This window comes from Armigeres subalbatus, chromosome 2 (genome assembly GCF_024139115.2).
Source record: "Armigeres subalbatus isolate Guangzhou_Male chromosome 2, GZ_Asu_2, whole genome shotgun sequence".
Taxonomy (NCBI): domain Eukaryota; kingdom Metazoa; phylum Arthropoda; class Insecta; order Diptera; family Culicidae; genus Armigeres; species Armigeres subalbatus.
The window spans coordinates 193,217,130-193,233,138 of NC_085140.1; the positions used below are offsets into that span (position 1 = coordinate 193,217,130).

Sequence of the window (16,009 nt, forward strand, 5' to 3'; positions counted from 1 at the left end):
CGCCATCTAGTGTGCTGGTTCAAACCATTTGCTTTCTGTGAAAATCGGATCTTCGCAGTCTGAATACTTCTCCAATACTTCTGGTGTACCACAAGGAAGTAATCTGGGGCCTATCTTGTTCACGTTCATGTTTATCAACGAACTCTAGCGACTGCTACCTCCTGGTTGTCGTTTGTTTTATGCAGATGATGTTAAAATGTTTATGATTATCAACATCATCGAGGATTTTGAAGAACTGCAATCGCGTGTGGATAGAATGGCGAACTGGTGCTCTGCTAATCTCCTGGCGCTCAGTATTAAAAAATGTAATGCCATTTAGAGGTGTGCGCCGGTCCGAAAATTGACGGCGGCGGCGTTTGTCAGAATTTTGGTCGGCGGCGGCGTGAATCGGCGTGGTGATTTTTTTTATAACGTTCTCGAAGATTTTTTTTTTCATTTTTCGGAATGTTTTCTTCATAAACATTTCGACATCGACGGAAGCATCTTTTCCAGATTTTTTTTTTCAAAAAATATCATTATTGTAAATTATTTTCGAATTTTCCACAGGAACTACTTTGCAGCTCTTTGTAATTCCCAAGGAAAATTGTTTGGAATTTCAGGGGAAAATAATTCAAAATTTGCATGAGAAACTTTTCAGAATTTTCATGAGAAATTGTTCTAAATTTTGTACTCCAGAATATATTTTGAATCCAAAAATATGTTTACACTGAAATACACTGAAAATTTTTCGGGAGACTCTAAGGAGTTTTTTACGGGAATCTCGCTGGAGTTTTCAACAAAAGTTTTCCGCGAGAAATTTTTCAGAATGAGAAAAAAAAATTCGATTTCAATGGAAATTGTTAGGAGTTTTCATAGGAAGTTTATTCTAATTGGCACGAGATGTTTTTAAATTTCCATGGAAAGTTTTTCGGAATTTTCACGAAGAATTTTCCAGAACTTCCACAGGATGACTGCTACCTGGAAAACCTGGAAAAATGCTGAAATTATCAGAGAATTTTTGACACAATCGGGGAACTTTTTAACATGAAAAAATATTAAACAACAATTGAACAAACTGAACACGTATGGATCGTTGTTCCGATCTATGGACAAAAAAACGTTTATCCAGCTTCAAAGGAATTCCTGAATAATTCTCAAAGCAATACCTAAAGAGAGCTAAGTATTTATTCGGGAAATCAATTAGGTTTTACTTGTAAAATCTTCTGAGAATTCGCTCGGAAATTCTTCATGAATGTATTAAAAAAATATATAATAATTAAGGATTTCAAGGCAGTTCCTGGAAGAACTTTCGGAGAAATTTCTGGATCAATTTTCAAAAGAATTTTCGGATGGTTTTACAAAGGAATCACGTGTCCTATGTGTCATAAGGGTAATTTTCTAAATTATTCCTGGGGGAATTTTCAAGATAAGTCCCCGAATGAATTCCTGGAGGAATTTCTAAAGGTAATTCAGGAGGAATTTTCGAAATGATTTTTTTAAGAATTCCCGCGGTAGAACATGAAGAGATTTTCAAGAAAAAAAATCTAAAGGAAATTGTGAAGGATTTTTGCTAAAGGAATTTTTGGATGGAATATCGTATGGATTTTCCAAGGAATTCCCAGAAGAATTTTCAATTTTATAAAGGTATTCTTAAACTAATTCTCAAAGAAAAAAAAATCAAAGAATTCCAAAATGAATTTATGAATAGATTCCCGAAGGAATTTCGAAATCAATTTCCGAATGTTCAAAGGAATTTGTAGAAGAGAAGCTCTCTAGAAATGACGGAAAAATTTACGGAGAAGTTACTGGAGGAATTCCTCAAAACAAATACCGAAAATAATCTCCTCTAGGAATTCTAGAAATCATTTCCAACGAAATTCCTGAAGGAATTTATTAAAATTTTCAAAGAAATTCGTAAAGGAATTTCCGAAGGAACCTCTAAAGGAATTTTCCTAAGAATATCCAGAACAATTCCTTAAGGTGTTTTCTGAAGTTTTCGTAAATAAATTTTCGAATGAATTCCTAAAAAATCCCCAAAGATTTAAAAAAAATCCGAAGCATTTTCCGAATGTATTCCCAGTAGAGCATAAGTACTAAAACGCTAGTAGCGCTGTGACCATTAGAATTATGTTGCCATTTAAAATTATTTGGCTTCAACAAGCTTAACTTGGCATATGCTGTCTATCATGTTGTAGTGTATGATTAGTTGCATCAACAACATCGGTTTGACACTTAGGGGTGATTCAAATATGACGTCCACTACTTTTTAAGATTTTTAAACCCCCCCTCCCTAGTCTGTCACGCTTTTAGGTATACCGAGTGTATACAGTGTCACAAAATATTGACCCCCCTCCCCCCTCAAACTGTGGTCATTTTTGAACGACCCCTTATACTACCGGTTTTTTGGCTGCTATGTTTGAGCAAAATACTGCTCCACTCGCATAACAGTCCCATTTGACTTTTTGTCACTTTTGAGTTAACCCAATGAATAGGGTTCATTTCTTATGTACTTCCATAAATCATAATAAAAACTGCGATTTTGTATGCCCATGAGTGAAAAAAATACCAAGTCATAGTTCCATATTAATAAAGACATTAAAATTTCCGAGGAATGTGCTAACAAATTTCCGGAACCATTCTTGAAGAAGTTTACTAAAGTTCCTCTAAAGAAATTACTAATTAAAATCGATCGAATTTTCGAAGAAACTTTAAAAGAATATCAGCAAAAATCTCTTAAGTATTTTACGAAGGATACCCTAAAAGATTTTATTATGCAATTCCTGAGGGAAATTTTTTTGAAGCAATTCTCTTTGAAGGAATTTCCTATTTAATTTCCTGGAGGAATTTTCGAAGGATTAACTGAAGGAATTTTCGAAGGAATAGCTGAAGGAATTTTTGATTGAATTATTGAAGAAATTTCTGGACGAACTGATTCACGAGTCAAGGCCATCAAAAAAAACCATGCAGAAGGTGGCTGGGTTCGATTCCCGATCAGGTCTAGCAAATTTTCGGGTTCGATTTTTTTGACCTCCCTGAGCATATAAATGTATCATTGTTTTGGCCTCACGATGGTAACCCGGCTTAGATAAACCGCGCATTTAATAACAGTGGAAGTGCTTAATTAACACTAAACTGCGAGGCGGCAATGTGCTAGTGGGATATGCAACCTCTGCCAATAAGAAGAAAAAGATGACGAGAAAAAATGTTGTGAGGCCACCAATAATTTCTTTTGAAAAACGTGTTTCGTTTGACTTGTTTGAATTGATTATTTTGCTGCAAAAATCTGTATATGGCACGTTTGTTTTTACCTCAAAATTAATGTAGAGTACCTGAAAAAAAAACTGGAAAAATAGGGAATTTTGTTTTTACATTTGTGTAGACACTTTGTTCCACTAAAATTCAGAATTTATAAGTGAAATTTTTGAATTTTCACGGAAAATGTTCAGTATTTCAACAAAAAAATTCCCGGAAGGATTTTGGATTTCTACGGGAGGTTATTTGTATTGTCCATAAGAAATTCTTCAAAAGTTCCATTGGAAAACATTTAAAACAGAAAGGGTCGTCGACCAAATGACATTTTCGACCAAATAACTTTGGGCTAGATGGACTTCGGTCGAATGATGTGCTTGGTCAAACTACATATTCGGTTTAACAACTTTCGGCCTTGTGGCTTTACTTACAAATTACTTTCTGTCAAACGACAAAAAACTTATTTCAGCGAGAAATTCTTCGGAATTTCCACTCACAATTTTTATAAGTTTTTACGGGAAGGTTTTCGGAATTTCAACGGTAATTCTCAAGGAAATCATTGGTATTTTCACGAAAAATTTTCTGGGGTTCCAACGTGATGATCAGGGGATCATTCGGGAAATTCTACGGAAATTCGACTGATTTCCACGGAAAATTCTGCGGACTTCTTCAAATTTGAATCGGCGTGGCAAAATATAGGTCAGCGGCGTGACAAAATTTTAAACGGCGGCACGCCGATGCAAAAATACCGGCGGCGGCGGCGTGCCAAAAAATATCGGCGGCGGCGGCGCACACCTCTAATGCCATTTCCTTTTACCGGAAACACAAGCCGATAGTTTATGATTATTGTATCACTGGTACTAGCCTTGAGAGAGTGAATAAGATTAAGGATTTAGGAGTCACACTGGATCAAGACATGACATTCAAGCCGCACGACATCATCGCAAAAGCTAATCGGCAACTCGGATTCATTTTCAAACTATCTGAAGACTTCCGGGACCCTCATTGCCTAAAATCTCTGTACTGCTGTCTAGTTCGTTCTATCCTTAAATTTTGTGCTGTAGTTTGGAGCCCTTATCATAGCGTCTGGATCTCAAGGCTAGAAACCGTGCAGCGTAGATTCGTGCGTTATGCACTTCGGCACCTACCATGGAGGGATCCAGCTCATCTTCCCGCATATGAGGATCGATGTAGACTACTTGGTATTGACACTTTTCAAATGAGAAGGAATAGATCGCAGGTTGCCTTCGTGGCCAAAATTGCGGCTGGTAAAATTGACTCTCCGGAACTTCTCATGAGATTAAGTATTTATGCTCCGGAACGAACAATGCGTCAACGAGATTTCCTGCACCTTTCTCCACGTAATCGAATGTATGGCATGAATGAACCATTCCGTGTTGCTGCCGCTGCTTTTAACAGCATTTGTAGGCTATTTGATTTTAACTTACCATTGACCACCTTTTTAAGAAGATTGTCATCGTTTAATGTACTACTAAATATCAGATGAATCTATACAATAAACATAAACATAAACATATTTATTATTATTTCGTAGTTTCTCTTCACAATATATCGTCCGGTGGTTCGTTTTCCAATCGCACACGCATCAATAGGATTTCTCAATATCAGTCACTTGTTCAACGACATGGTGAATGAGTCGGTACAAAGTCTATTGAATGCAATTTAATTCGCCATCGATTGCGCGATCGCTTCTTCCGTCACTTGTTTGAGAAACTGCATAAGTCCATATCTCAGGAAAGACACTAATTTCTAACAATGCGGCATTAAATATTTTGAATGAACAAATTTTAATAAGTTTACTTATTTGAATATTTTTCAACAAATTTTATAGACCTACATAACAACTATACAAATAAAAAAAATGTAAGGTTTGCAAGTTTTAAACATGCAGCTCGTTTTGATGGTCCACGCCGCGCATCAATTACACTGGAAGTGTGAATTGATATAGATTGATATAGATTGGTCATACGGCCATCCATTTCAATAATTTTCAGGTCTTACATTCATTTAACTATTCCTTTCTTCTTCTTTGTCGCTTGTAAACTAGGGCCACAAAAGTTCAACTCAATGGACGCAGTGGTTCTACGCCCCAACAAAAAAAAAACTAGAGCTTCTCATGACCCTGGTGGGCTTATTTGTGCTCATCTATGCTATCCAGTTGGATTGCGGTGGGCTCAAATTAGCCTACCAGCAACGTTAGAAGATCTTGCTTACAAAAGCAGTTTCGCTTTTTTAAATATAGGGTGGGTGTACCAATTGTCGCCATACCTAAGAAAAACTATTTTTTTTAAATAAGTAAAAGGCATGTGGGTGGACTTTATATATCAAGCGAAAGGTTTTACTTCATGCTCCTTAGAACAGATGTGAAAACCACAATAAAAGTTGTTATAATAATCAAAATTGATTAATCCTTAATAGGAATCCATGCACCAGTTGTGGCACTATTCTTAATTTTGGTTCCTTATTTGGCAAATCCCATTGTTTTCTTATGGGATTGGCCAAATAGGGACCACTAGTGCGACAACTGGTGCAAAGGACGTCAAAAATTAAGCAAAATCAATTTTTACAATTATGCTTTGCTTGTTTTAGAGGAAATCAGAGGTGTTATCGTATCATATGAATATGCTTTATTGACATGAACTTGGTTTGCGGTGATTTGATTGACCATTTGGCATATAAAGCACTAGTGCGACAACTGGTGCTATAGCCACGACTGGTACATCTAGCCTATTGGTGCCGAATTGTTTATTTAACACTTTCATATATATAAATTTAAAGTTCCTAACCCAAGTGGCCGTTTTCGCATTGGTATATCATTATTTGCCTTGTGGCGCGTATCTTATCGGGTAGAAAAACATCTACCCATAACTATCAACACCTGTGTGAAGTAGGTAATTAACAGCATTAGTATTTTTGTCTTTCTTGTACAACAAAGTTGTACTACAAGGCTATAATTTCACTCCTGAACACGATTTTTCATAGAAAAGTTGTAGGATCATAATTTACATATATATATAGGGTTACTGCTCCTGAATTCAAGCTTCTGTGTTCATGCCTCTATCCGGTTCTCTGTTGAATATTGTTTTCACTATTCATACTTCTGACATTCGTTGTCTGATTCGCTGAAGTCTGCCGTATTTTATATGATTCACAATATTTACTTTGTATACTTGATACAGCTCGTGATTCATGCATCTGATACACACCATTTTCTAGTTTCCCTCCGAGTACGTACACTTTTTAGTCTTGAACATGTTTCATACAGAAGGACTTGACCGATTAGAGTGCAACGGGTTTCATTCAATGAGGAATCCATCATATTATTCCATTAATCCATCCTAATTGTTTTCCAATAAATTAAGCCATTTCAGCAAAAAACATTTTTTTTCATCCACACATTGTATTATCACTCTATTGAGCCATAACACAAATCATTACCCAATCCATTTGTGTCGAATATCGAGAAATGCATCATCACCACATGCGGAGGGAATACTTTGTTGTTTTTTTAAATAATTTAAATTTTTATCTATCAGATTCAATAAAGCAAAAAAGAGTATACTCTTTGATACATATATATATACATATATGTATCATAAATGATACATTTGATACATTTGATACATATATATACATATATGTATCATAAGATATATACATATATGTATCATAAATGTTCATTAAGCTGTGTAATATTATAAATGATTTACTCATGACAAAAATCATTAGTTGCAGATATTGGATATATTTTTTATATCGAGAAATGGATACAAATTATTATTAAATGCTAGATAGGTTGAAATTTTGAAATTGTAGAACAGAAAGGTAGAACTCATTTTACGTCATTGGATTTGCATACTGTTTACCATCGAATAACGACTAATACAAATAACAAGGTTGAAGCTGACGCTGACGTTGACATAGCACCGACAAAACCGAGGAAATCCAACTGAATAAAACGTAGAGGACATGACGAGTTAAGGTGACGTCGTAAAAAAACATTCGACATAAATTATGACTAAGGGTAAGGAACAGATCAGATTATAAATCTATCTTGTATATATTATGCCTTGTATATATAATGCCATTTTAATTAGAAACGAATTAAATATTATACTTTTTTTCATTTTATATGACAATTAATTTCACGTGATTGGACAGTACATCGAACAGTACAACCGCTTCAGTTGGTTACCAAAATACATAAATGATCAGACGTTAGCGAACTAAACAACAAATGACGGCATGCTGTAATTTCTTAAAACTTGTAAACGTAACACTGACAAATAACAATAAATTGCATATTATTCGACACACGGCCGCACGAATATCTTTTTTTTTGTTAAATATCTTGACTGCGCATATGCACAGTACATGTTTCGAAATGGACAAATTGATAAGAATTTTGCGAAAAAGAATCCACTTGTCTTGGAGGGACTCGGAGGAAGTTGAGGGTTCGAGTCCCTCCAAGATACGTGGATTCTTTTTCGGATATTTCATATCAATATGTCCATTTCAAAACATCTGCTGTACGCGCAGCCATGATATTTAACATTGACAAATGAACCAAATAAAATCTACGTAACAGACGAAAAGTCCACCAAAGCTACGAAAACCGTAGCTCATTTTGCGTAATTTGCAATAGCGTTTTCTTGCATGACATTTTCAGCATACGGCTGGTAAATTGCTTCGAAACAACATTGTCAAAAGTCTTGTGTAGAGGTTTCTACGCTATTCAGACTCCCGCCAGTAAATTGTCAAAAACTCCTTATTAATCCACTTAACGGCGATGGTGTCTTTCTCGTGCCTCAAAAAATCACAAAAGAAAGAGAGAAATTGCACTTAAAGGAGATAGATTCCATCACTTCATCCATGATATTTGATAATTTATTAATTTATGTCCTCATCTCGTTCTCAATACTCAGGTCGATTCCGAAGAGGAAAAGCTCCCCGAAGAAAAGTATGTCGAAGAGATGGCCAAAACGTTACCCCAGGGAACGGACAAAACCCCAGAAGTACTCGGGCAAGCACTCAGTGGATTGCCAGACAGGTAAGATAGAGCCTTGTAATCTTTTTTGTATTATTTAAATTACGTTTAAAGTTCAATGCTGATTAAAAACATTTAAAGGTAAACAAGAGTTTTTGTTTATTACAATTAAAATTTTCCGCTGTTTTAAGAAATTCTCTGCACTATGTCGTATCAGATTTCAGTTTGCTTGAAGCGGTACTATTTTTTTGCACTATTTCTCAAGTTGGTTTTGTTGTTTGCTTCACGATTTTCGCTCTTATGACTTGACTTGTCGAGTCAAGTACGAGACACTGAAGACGGCCTTACTGTTGAAGTCGAAATACGTACCTGTCAAAGGTACAATCATGTGGTGGAATTATACGAACTCGTCTTATGAAAAGAACTCGTCTATAGATGTTATCTTGGTATTCTTCTTCTTCTTCAATGGCTCTACATTCCAACTGGAACTAGGCTTGGGATTATAATGTCTGAAATCATTATTCATTTGAAACTCATAGACTCTTCAACACCCTAGTGTAATGAATATTTGATACTAGCAGACCCGACGAACTTCGTTTCGCCTAAAATTGATTTATTCTCTGCTTAGTTCTCGAGCTATAAAGAAATTTCTGTTTCATTTGTATGGGAGCCCCCCTTTCCAAAGGAGGGAGGAGTCTCGAACCATCTTAAGAACCTTCCCCGGCCCCGAAAACCTCTGCATACAAATTTTCACGATCGGTTCAGTAGTTTCGGAGTCTATAAGGTTCAGACAGACAGAAATTCATTTTTATGTATATATATAGAATATATAGATATAGAATATAGAATATAGATATAGATATAGATATAGAATATAGAATTTAGAATTTAGATTGAATAGCTCAGCAAATAAGTGCGCCTGATCTGTCCTGCTCGGGATTATTTAATTTTGAGCAGTACTGTATCTTTTTGTGGTTCCGCACATTTCGCGCGTTTGTTTTGTTCGTATAACTAGAAGAGGCTCGCAATTGTCTGATAATATAAAAGCTGACTCCCATTTAAACAAACTAATCGGTGGCCCGTATGGCTTGTAGAGCTTCTTGATTCTAAGATAAAGTATGATTCTACCACAAATTCTCCATTACCTATATCAAAATTCAGTTTCATTGCATTGTAGACCTATGGTCATAAACTTACTTCTCTAAAAATATTTTAATTTTAATTCATAAAGTGATCGCGTAGAATAGATATTTCCACATAATTTCTCACAGGTGTTTTGAATTTAGTATATATACTATCGTCATATTCTTGTCACCAACATGCCATATTGCTTAGAGTATTTGCTGTCGAAAAAGCGTATAATTTCCTCAAAGATGACGACGGTACCACCCATGAAGAGAATACAATCTAAATTTAGATGCAACTTCTCCAATGAAAGCACTCTCCATGCACGGTGGGTGGGTGTCAGTGTCAACATGTAGATCGTGTTTTTTTACTGGCACTGCTTTACTGGCACTATGCCAGAAAAGGTGGCACTGTGTGATTGGGAAAGTTTGGTTTTACAACCGAAGTAAATTTGTTTTTGTATTTGGGTACGGAAAAAATCTACATTTTTTGTCGTATGGATATTATAAAAAGGGGATGAAGTCTCAAATCTTAAGTTGCATTGACAGCCGAATTCGAGAACATTGCACGTTCATGAATACGCACTCTACCTGGAAAACCCTGGAAAACCTGGAATTATCAGGGAATTATTGTCAACCTGGAAAATTTAAGGAATTATCAGGGAATTCTTGGGATAATCAGGGAACAGCAAGTGAGAAAGTGAACATGTTGTATTCATATAATTTATTCAAAGGCACTTGTAAGACGAGTTTTTACTATTCCATTTAATTCCTCTACTTTATTGTACCTTTGACAGATAAGTAATTCTCTCTCAATAGTACTTGACTAATCGAGCTAAGTACGAGACACTGAATACGGCCTTACTAGTACAAACTCGTCTTATGACAAGTGGATACATTCCACTAAAAACTTAAAATAATTTTTATTTTTATTTTATTTTATTTAGGAGCAGGGAAAAGCCCATTTGAGTAGAGCTAACTTAATTTCATTCAAAGGTTCAATTGAGGAGTCGTAAATACACGTTTCAAATGAATAATGCATATGTCATAGGCCATTCCCTCAAATTTTAACTTATACGCCAAGTTTTCTCTAAAAAAGAGGGTTTTCACCATTTGAAAATCCGTTAGAAATTGGCTGAGCTGTGTGGTTTTGAATTTTGAGTTTTGTCGTAAAATGGGGGTTGGGGACGTACGTGTTAATAAATTTTTGTACGAATTTTTAAATAAATTCCTGAAGAATTGGCGAACGAATCGCTGGAAGTATTTAGAAATATCTTAGGAACTTCTGACTGGAATTAGGGTATATGTTCCGTTATTAATAACATGCTCCTATATCAATAACATTCGCAAAACAGGCAATTTAGGCTCAATTTGTGTCGTGTTTTGTTGTTATCCGGCGTGCTCACTGCTGAAAAAAATCACAAAAATGAGAAATAAAACAATTTGAGCACCAATTCTTTGTTTTCGGGTGGTATTGATTTGGGTACATGGTATGAATTCAAGGAGCAGTTCCCCTACATCTGGAACTTCTTTAGGAATTCTTTCGTATATCATTTTAGGTTCTCCTTGGAAAATATCATCAAAAATTATTCCAGATTTTTTCCAGCAGTCCGACAGGAATTCTTTTTGGAATACCCCCAGGATTTTTTTAAATTCCTGAAAATTTACTTATAAATAATTTGGCAAATTCCTCCAACGATTTCTTTATGGAATCCTCCGGAAATTCCTTCGAAGTTTCTTCTCCAGGTATTCGCTTAGAATTTCTACACGGATTTTTTTTTTCGGATTTTCCTTCAAGAGTTCAGTGGAAAATTACTTCAGGAGTTCTTTCGGATGTTCCTTCAGGCTTCAGATAATCCTTATAAAATTTCTTCAGGAATTTCATTGGAAATACATTCTAAATATACTTTAAAAATCCCTTCGGAAAGTCATTTAGAATTTCCTGAAATAATTTTCGTTGGAATTCGTAAAATAATTTCCAAAGTAATTGCTAAAGGAATTTCTGGAGCTTTTATTAAAAGTGTTTCTGAAGAGCTCCTAAAGGATTTTTCGAAAGAATTCCTAAAGGCAATTCCGATGCAATTCCTAAAGAAGTTTTCGAAGGAACTTTGAAGGCATATTTAAAGGAATTCCAGAAATAATTTCCGAAGGAATTTTTTGAAGAATATCTAAAGGAACTTCAGACGAAATTCCTGAAGAAAATTCCGAAGGTATTTCCAAAGTATTTTGTAAAGTAATTTCCGAAAGAATTCTTTAGAGAGTAACCTAATTTAATTTTCGATGAAATTTAAAGATTCATTTCCGAAAGTATTCACGGTGGAGTTTTAGAATGAATTCCAGATAGAGTGCCTGAAATAATTTTCAAATGAATTTTCAAAAGAATTCCTTAACCTTCTGTCTGTGCTCAAAAAAACTTACGTTGTCTGTGCTCTGGGGTCAAATTGATTTAAATTGAAATGCTATAACTTTTTTAATGTTTGGCCAATTTTTGATTTTTGGGCTGTTTCGAAAAATAATTTAATCATCTTTCAGGTCGTTACCAAAGATTGACTATAGGTGGGCGGGTACATCGCGGGAGGGTTTTAGTGAACAAGGGTACAAAACAGTGACTTTTCATGATTATTTTACTTATATCCGAAAATCCTACCCATTTTGAACTGCAACTTTTAAAAAGGCTATGCAGGAAGGCATGTGCTTTGGCATGAGGCGTTGATAAGTTTAGAACTCGGCCGCCAGGTTTTGGTATATTTGAATTCATTATTTTAGACTACTCAAATATTCCGATATATAGAATTCTCCTCAGTGTAAATATTCTTATCGCACAAATTAAAAAATGGGAAGAAGTGCTCATTATATTGAGCACCGCTTTGTAGTGCTAGACATCCTGAACAATGTTGTCGAATACAACTTGGGTGTAGGTATGAGGGATCTCAAGCTAAAGCAATATTTCATGTATGCAAGAATATTGCAAGTACACTAGCGCCGCCTATTTGTAAATTTACTTATTATTTATTCCGTCACATGACAGTCTATTTCCACCAGACGAACTTTGTTACAGACGTCATCTTTACAAATTTCAAAATTGTGCGATAAGAATATTTACAATGAGGAAAATTCCATACATCGGAGTTACTTGAGTAGTCTAAAATAATGAATTCAAATATACCGCCACCTGGCGACCAAGCGCTAAACTAATCAATGTCTCATGTCAAAGCAGACGCCTTCTTTCATAACCTTTTGAAAAGATGCAGTCCAAAATGGGTAGGATTTTCAGATATAATAAAATAAGCATAAAAATCACTGTTTTGTACCCTTTTTTACGAAAACCCCTCCCCGCGATGGATCCGCCCACCTAAAGTAAGTCTTTGGTAACGACCTGAAAGATGCTTAAATTATCTTTGGAAACAGCCCAAACAATCCAAAATTGGCCAAACATTAAAATAGTTATAGCAATTTCAATTTGGGGTCAATTTGACCCCAGAGCACAGACAACGTAAGTTTTTTGAAAAAAGGACACTGTAGCGCATATTTTCAAGATTTTTCAAGCGAATTTGCACCTAGGAGACAGATCTCGGCGAGTTTTACCAAAATACCAAAAATTAGTTTTGAATAGAATACCCGAAGATGTTGCAAGAGAAACATTCCAAAGAATGTATTATGTAAATTAGTGTACGGCCCCTTAGTTTTTGAAGATTTTGAACTTTTATCAAAAAGTGCCCTAATTTGATGTGTTTTTCCAGAAAACACTTAAAAATATGAAACTTTGCTCGAAAAATCAATGAAACAACATCAAGTCGATTTGTCCCATTGTTGAATTTCTGCGCATATTTGTCATTATGGCAGAATATGTTATGTTATACAGTGTTGCTTATAGAAATGGTATTCAATACTTAGTTTTCACTAGCCTCACCATTTGTAGTAGCGAACAAGGCCGGCCAAACGGATTTTTATTCTAAGTTATACCATTGTGATCTAACAACATCAACCACGTGGGTAGTACAAATTTAGACATTAAGCTTGGAACTAGATGTGTCGATCAAAGTAGCCATTAACGAAATCAATCACGCAGCGGGACAAATATGTAAACAAGTGTTATATTTCTCGGCATAATTGTCCCGCTCAAATATTTTCATGAATACGGTCGAAAATTATATTTCTGAACAAAAAACTTGAATGAAGTCATTAGAATAGAGCTCTCCCAATAACGTAGTGATGAGATCTTTTTTTAATTATCTACTCTTATGAGGCCAAGATTAAAAATTGTGGTTTTGTTCCAAATGCTCAGTTGGATTTTTTTTTAATTTGGTGCAAGTATGCGTAGAACGGCAGTATAGCTGACCCGTCGAACTTCGTCTCACTCAAAATTAATTGACGTTTGCTCTGCGATTTGATTTCATTTGGCCCTCCGGAATCTTCTTCCTTCATAGAGGCGATGAAATATTTAGAAGGGGCAATCGTAGAGCAAATTTCAAATCATCTGTTTTTTAACCATGCCAAATTCGGTTCCAATTGCTTGATTTTTTTTGAGTTAGCATTAGCATAGCATTTAGTAGTTCGCACAAATTCGTAGGTGGTACAAGCCAAGACTATTGTATGAAAGTAGCATCACTTTAATCCGTTACCACAGATATTGATTTGGGAATAATCACTAACTCTTATATGGAAGCAATGCACTCTCCAATAGTCGAGATCTGTCCTGGCCACGTCCTTGCGAATGCCGAGGAAGGGGAGGATGGTTTGTTGGACATCTACTTAAGAAAGATGCAGAGAACTCTACGATCTCTCATAGGTGCCACGGGAGGTTTTGGGATTGTGGGGAAGGTTCTAACAGTAGGAATCGTTTTGGTATAACGTGAAACACAGAAAGAACTAAGATATAAATACAATGTAGGTAAGGGACGAGCCTGGAATTGAACCCACGACCTCCTGCAGAAGGTCAGAAGCGGTAGCCACTAGACCACCGAGTTCGTTTTGATTATTTTTTTTGAGTTATGCATAAATCAGTGTTTCTTTTGTATAAAAGTCCCCTCCTCCCTTTCAATGCGGAGAGGGGTCTCAAATCATTTCAGAAACATATCTTGCCTCCAAAAACCGTTATATTCCAAATTTGATTCTATTTGCTTGATTACTTCTCAAGTTATGCAGATTTTTTTTTATTTTAGTATTGGAGCCCTTCTTTCTAGAGCGGGAGAGGTCTCGAACCATCATAGGAACATTTTTGTCATCAAAAACATATACATGCCACATTTGGTTCCATTAGTTTGATTAGTTTTTGAGCTAGGTAGAAAGTTGTGTGTTAAATATCTTTCCCAGCCTGAAATTTCGGAGTCTATAAGGATCAGACAGATAGAAGTTATTGTTTATGTATAACGAACATTGTGTTTCATTTGTATGGGAGCCCCCCTCTCCAGAAGAACGAATCGAACCATCCCCGGCCCCAAAACCCTCTGCATACAAATTTTTATGCCCTCTTATTCGGGCTCTGGACAAAATTTCAGTCCAATCGGTCAACATTTGGGCGGTTTTAATTAACTCGTTGAAAGTAAATATGCAAAAAATGTTTGCAGAAACATCCAAAAACTATGGTTTGCAGTTAGAAGGCACAATTTACTATGAAAAACTGTGATCTTGAAGAATTTAATACAGCATATTAGCATTTTTTGAAGTGGGGTTTGAGCAAATTTCGTTTCTTTCACCTATGAAAAGAATATACAGGCCATACCACACTCTAGTAAAATGCTAATATCTTTGCATAATAAACTCTAATCTTCTCGCAGTTTTTAGCATAACATGCTGTATTTAATTCTACAAGAACTGAATGAGTATCATAGTTTCAACGTAAATTGTGCTAACCAACTGTTACTGTCACTGTTTTTTAATGTTTCTGCATACTTTTTACCACATAAATTTCCAACGAGCTTAGCACCGCTCAACCGTTGACCGATTTGGCTGAAATTTTGTTCAGAGCATCAGGGAATCAGGAAAAACCAAATATTAGAGCGGCCCATGAACAAATTTGAAAAAGTGTTTTTGAGCCAAATTAATATAGATATTATATTATTGTCTACCGCACAGTAATAAGGACGATGGTTGATATAACGATAGAATTAGACAATTTCATTGAAACTTATCTGTCACTTTTATTTGTACCCTTCTTTGCTAATGAAATTCTACAAGTGTGACATTTGTGGGTATGCAGAGGTATACTCGTTTGCCAGTGAAAACGAATGATATAAAAAAGGTTTCCTCCTTTTCTCTTGATCTTCAGATTTTTTCCCAGCCCTATATGGCACGATCGCAGTAACATGTCAAAGAAACAAAAACAAAATAGATACAATCTGCTATTTGTACTGAATAATTCATTAGAAACGACTTTGATCACTATTATATTTTTAAGGCGAATTCGTAGGGATTTAGGTTCATGCGGAGCGGATTTGAAGTATTTTTTTTATCCTGACATCGGGCTTTACCTACTATATGTTGCTTCCATTTATTTCATTTCAGGTGGAAGAATTGGGTGATAAGAGGCATCTTCACATTCCTTATGATCAGCGGATTTTGTCTTATCATCTATTGTGGTCCACTGGCGCTTATGATAACGGTAAGTATTCTAACGTGAACGCATTCGAATTCGACAAGTGTTAAGAGT

The 16,009-nt window shown here is 35.6% G+C and overlaps 1 protein-coding gene across 1 annotated transcript in view; it reads left to right on the forward strand.

Annotated features, from left to right (window-relative positions):
- LOC134211437 (phosphatidate cytidylyltransferase, photoreceptor-specific-like) overlaps positions 1–16,009 on the forward strand; it is an 83,468-nt gene that overhangs the window by 17,848 nt on the left and 49,611 nt on the right. The window contains exons 2-3 of the mRNA XM_062688288.1: positions 8,175–8,299; positions 15,865–15,961. Coding sequence (XP_062544272.1) covers positions 8,175–8,299; positions 15,865–15,961 — 222 coding nt within the window. The remainder of the gene's footprint in view (positions 1–8,174; positions 8,300–15,864; positions 15,962–16,009) is intronic.